Source organism: Mus pahari, chromosome 6 (genome assembly GCF_900095145.1).
Source record: "Mus pahari chromosome 6, PAHARI_EIJ_v1.1, whole genome shotgun sequence".
Taxonomy (NCBI): Eukaryota; Metazoa; Chordata; class Mammalia; order Rodentia; family Muridae; genus Mus; species Mus pahari.
Window position 1 is genome coordinate 83,809,078 of NC_034595.1, and position 5,167 is coordinate 83,814,244.

At 42.0% G+C, this 5,167-nt stretch overlaps 1 protein-coding gene across 1 annotated transcript in view; it reads right to left on the minus strand.

Annotated features, from left to right (window-relative positions):
• Positions 1–6: 6 nt before the first annotated feature.
• The window catches only part of Stx12 (syntaxin 12), a 28,072-nt gene continuing 22,911 nt past the window's right edge, over positions 7–5,167 (minus strand). The window contains 5 exon segments of the mRNA XM_021199655.2: positions 7–159; positions 1,927–2,009; positions 3,240–3,312; positions 5,022–5,038; positions 5,041–5,126. Coding sequence (XP_021055314.1) covers positions 67–159; positions 1,927–2,009; positions 3,240–3,312; positions 5,022–5,038; positions 5,041–5,126 — 352 coding nt within the window. The 3' untranslated portion in view covers positions 7–66.

Genomic DNA, 5,167 nt, shown 5'->3' on the forward strand with positions numbered 1-5,167 from the left:
AAGACTCTATCAAGCACTTGCCCTTGAAAACAACACAGCAGGAGGAGGCTCTGAGGCAAGCACACTTCATTTAGAAGCAACCCAGATAACAACTACCAAGACTGTAACAATCACTGACAGGACAAGCACGAGGATACACATCTTCTTGCGAGATTTTTTCTGAGGAAAGAAATATTTAAAGACACTCATGAAACAAGTAAACATTTTTATACCTAAGATTCAGAGTGCATCATTATGTGAATCATGCATCTCTTTGTTACTCAGAACATACTTAGATTCCACTGCTGAGATTTAACCCAGGTCCTGTGCATGCTAGGTAAACACCCCACTTCTGAATGGCATCCCCAGCCTATAATTAACTCTTACCACGGATAAAAATGCAAACATCTTCTCAAAGATCTCAAGTCGACAGTTCTAAGTAGTACTGCAAGTGTCATCGTTCCCAAATACAAATTTGTGAAGGAGCTGTGCCTTTGTCCTACGTGTTATCTGCTTATGTGACTTGTCTCACACAGCCAGTTTGCTCTTGAATCGGCTGGAATTACAAGCAGTGCCACAATCCCCCGTGGGAGATGGGAGCTGAGGATTTGGACTCCAGGACTCCTGTTTGCTCTAACCACTGAACCTTCTTCCCGGGCCCTTGTGTGTGTTTTTAATAAATCACTTCACACCTATCAGATTGCATGTTCACTGTAAAATATATGAGCAGTAGAAAGAAAATAATCATCCATGAACAAGACTGTTAACATAAGATTCTACTTCTTTCTGCTCTCTTTTTATGTGTTTCTTTTTTGTTTGAGATAAGGTCTCACTATGTAGCCTTGGCTGGCCTGGAGCTCTCTCTCTCTATAGTCCAGGTTAGCTTAATCTATAGAGATCCACTATCTTGGCCTCTTGAAAGCTGGGTTAAAGGCTCATGCCAGCATGCCAGGCTCCTCCTACTCTCTCATCTGTGCACATTCCTGTTTGAAATAACTGGATCAGACTGTACATTTGATGTTCTTCTTGTTAGCATTTAGCACAAAAATCTCCTTTTCTCATTAACATTCTTTAGTTCCCACATATTACAACACTGAGTAGATGTGATTACTCTTTTACTACTGTAAACTAAAATCATCAGTATTTCAAGAATATTGTTATGAAACTCAACTTCCTCAAGCATATTCCCAGGTAAAATACAGCTACCCTAGGAATACAGAAAATGACTCAAATGGTAGTTACTTCTAAAAAGCCATGCAACAACAAAAGAGGACATCATTTTTAATATCTAAAACCTCAATTATAGACTCAGAAAGAATAGGGTGCTGTGCCACACACCTTTAATCACAGCACATGGGAGCCAGAGGCAGGAGAATCTCTGTGAGTTCCAAGTCAGCCTGCTCTACAACATGAATTACAAGCCAGCCAGGACTACACAATGAGACCTGTCTCAGAAAAACAAAACAAAACAAAAAGACTCATAAAGTCATAAAGCCAGCAGAGTCACCTTCTGGGCCCAGCTCCATGGTGACTGAGGCCTATTCACAGTGAGCCGTCTGTCAGAGCCGGTTCTAAGGCACCATGCTCTGAGTCAACAGTCGGCTACGGGGGTCTCTGCAGCTCTGCTTTCCTGCAGCTCTTACTCGCCCAACAGTCCCCCATTTAGGATATAAAGTTAGCATCATGCTAGACTTTAGGCATCAAGCTAGCTCGCGGCATTAGCTTTATAGCCACACAGCTTCTGTGTAAGTTATTCAGGATTTGATGGTGTTGGTGACCTGGCTGCAAAAATAAATACTAGAAATGGGACTGGAGCTGCAAACTATGACTGCCTGCATCCAGCTCAAACTCAGGCAGAAGACTGCAGCTGCCAGCAATGTGTTAGCACAGCCTGGAGGTTCACGGAGTCTACAGCACAGAGTGACTTTCTTTGATATTGGCTTTTACCTGATAGTAAGCAGCTCTTTGTAGCTGATCAGTGGCTCTTTCAACATGCACCTCCGAGCTTTCCACATTGGCTTCTATGCTATCTGTAAAACAATACGATGCATGTTTTAGTATATTCAGGTATTTCAATACCGAAAAAACCAAACAAGCAAATTTTCTTCTTCTTTTTTTAAAGTATATAGATGTTTTGTCTGCATGTATGTGTGTATACCATGTACATGCCTGGAGGGTGTTGGATCCCTCAGAACTAGAGTTACTGATGGCTGTGAGGTGCTGGAAATCAAACCATAGTCTTTTGGAAAAGCAGCCACTGTTCTCAGCTGCTGTGCCATCTATCCAGCCTCTCTGAACAGATTTGATGGTACAGGCCTTAGATTCACCATTACCATCCAAACCAGCCAGCCACGAGATCAAAAATGTACTTCTTTTTAGTCTTCTGAGATAGGGTCTCATGTAGTCTAAGATGGCCTCAGCATCCTCAACAACATGCCATGTAGCTGACACTGCCAAAACTCCTGACCGTCATGCATCCACATGAGTGCTGACGTTACAGGCATCACTACCATTCCCAGCTACACATTTCTAACTTGATAAGAGAACAGTACCATTCTTCAGAAATAAACACTGACATATTTAATAGCAAGGGGTTACTAATTATATAACCTAAATAGAGTTTAAGAGAAAAGACTGGAGTGGGGGTGCAGACCACATATTTATGTATCTACACACACACACACACACACACACAGATAGGTGTACATCACAAAGTAAATGGGGCAAAATGTTATTAACCAGGAAAATTCTGGGTAGGGATATATAAAAGATTCCTTCTATTGTTTTTATTTTGCAGCTTTTTTTGTTTGTTTTGTTTTTTGTTTTTTTATTTTTGAGACAGTGTTTCTCTGTATAGCCCTGGCTGTCCTAGAACTCAGTCTGTAAACCAGGCTGGCTTCGAACTCAGAAATCTGCCTGCCTCTGCCTCCTGAGTGCTGAGATTAAAGACGTGCGCCACCATGCCTGGCTATTTTGCAGCTTTTTATAAATCTGAGATCATTTCCTCATTAAAAAGCTTTTACAAGTTACTAACCCCACAATCCCTGAGCATCCAGAGCTCAAAGCTGGGGTGCTGACAGGCCTTTCTCTAACAGCTTTGCAGGCTGTAACAAATGAACAGGGCTCACCACAAAGTACCCTCTTCAGCCTCTACTCTTGACTGTATAAGAAAATGAATTCAGTAATATTAACTTTACAGTGACCCATCTTACCGAGTTCTTTGTACTCACCCTAAGGTTAGATATATTAATAGTACATACCGATCATATCACCTTGGTCATGGATCATCATAGCTAAATCTTTAAATATCTGATTGACATCCAAAATGTCAGCCTGAGGGAGATTAAAAAAAAAAAAAACAAAAAAACAAAAAGAAAACCAATTAGCTCACACTAAGCAATGTTAGAGGATTTCTTTCCTTTCTTTCCCTAAAGAAATAATAACATGCATTGTAAAGGTTTCTCCATGAATAAAACTTATCTATTGCTGCTTACCTAACACTGAAGAACAACGGACACGAAGCCCACTCATTGGGCAATATTAACTGCACATGTTACCTAGGAACTAGTGACACCATTCAAGCATGATGTGTGTCCAGCAGAAACTGGAGTGCTGTGGTGGACACATGCTCAGTGTGACGGCTCTAGGCAGAGCAGACCAACGTTAGTCATTACTAGGCCTTCTGACTAGAGAATTTAAATGGCTTCTATAGGACTGTGCTGCCTTGTGAACACATAGAAGACAAGCAGCCAAGAAGATGGTTTCCCCAGGGCAGACTCTGGGTCTATGTGAGGAACTATTGGATTCTGCGTCATTGATGCCCTATAAACAACTTCCAACTGACAAAGAGCTTCGATGTTGGAGAACAGTTGGCAGGGTGAAAGGATATCACTTGGACGCTGTTCTGACTGAAAATGTTCAATAACTTCCCAGCTTGGTGGGCTCAGCTGCACAGTATTTCCAGCAGTGATGGAGGAAAGATTCTCTATGTTCAGGTTTATCCTTTCATAGGTAATAAGCTACGGCAAACACAGTCAGGTGGAAGAACAATGGCCTGGTGCCTGCTAAAGGTATGTTCATATGGTGTGGTTTGAATGAGTATTGCCCCAGGTGGAGTGTTAGAGGAGGTGTGTCACAAGGGGTGGGCTCTGAAGTTCCAAAAGCCTAAGCCAGGCCTCCCTGCCCCCTCTCGTTAATCTTGCAGAGTACCCAGGTTCAGTTCCAAGCATATACATGGCAGAGCTCACAACCACCCAGAACTCTACTTCCAAGGGATCTGACCCCCTTTTCTGATCCCCAAGAACACTCATAAACATAATACAAAATAAACTAAAGTTTAAAATTTTTACAGTTTAAAACATACCTCCTAGTCCTTCTGAAATAATCTACAACTGCGGTAATACTCATCCAAACCACCATATGATCATACTTTTAACAACATTTTTTTTTTTTTTTTGTTTTTTTTCGAGACAGGGTTTAACAACATTTTTTAAACTTTTTTTTTTTTTTTTAAATTTGGTTGCCTTGGTTATGATGTACCTCAAGGAGCCAAGGACAGCCTACAGAACTTCCCCTCAACCCCCACATCTAAAATGGTTCCAAGTCTGACCCAATGACCTGACAAGAACTGGACTTTAGAATGTACAAAAGTAGAGCTGGAGCCTGCCTTTCTGCTGGGCTATTCAGACTATGAAAAGAAGCTCTCCACACAGAACCCAGCTTAACCTGGAGACAGCTACTGAGATGGGCAAGTTCTAGGAGTCCACAAGGTAGGTATCGCCTGCTTTGCTGTTTTCCATGCATGCGTCTCTCCCGGAGACCATGCAGTAAATGGAGTTTGAGCCAAAGTCCGGGTGCTTTTGAGTGGCCAGGGCAACAGAACATAGCAGAAGTTCAATTCTGCTACAACTAAATTTATAGATGATATAAAACACACAAAGACTTAATACAGCCCTTTTCATATAAATCTAGCAAAAAAAAATTTTTTTCCCCTAATATCTGCAGACACTTGAGCCAAACAAAAGCCACAGCCTGCCTCTCACCTCCAGCTGCCGAATCGCGTCTCCCTCTCTTTGATAAGTTCCAGGTCTTGCTCAGTGATGGCTGCCTCTTCCTCCTGGCTCTGCATTTGGTTCCACTCTTCATGGCTACAGGGAGACAAGTGCTCCAGCTGATTCCTTCTCTCTGA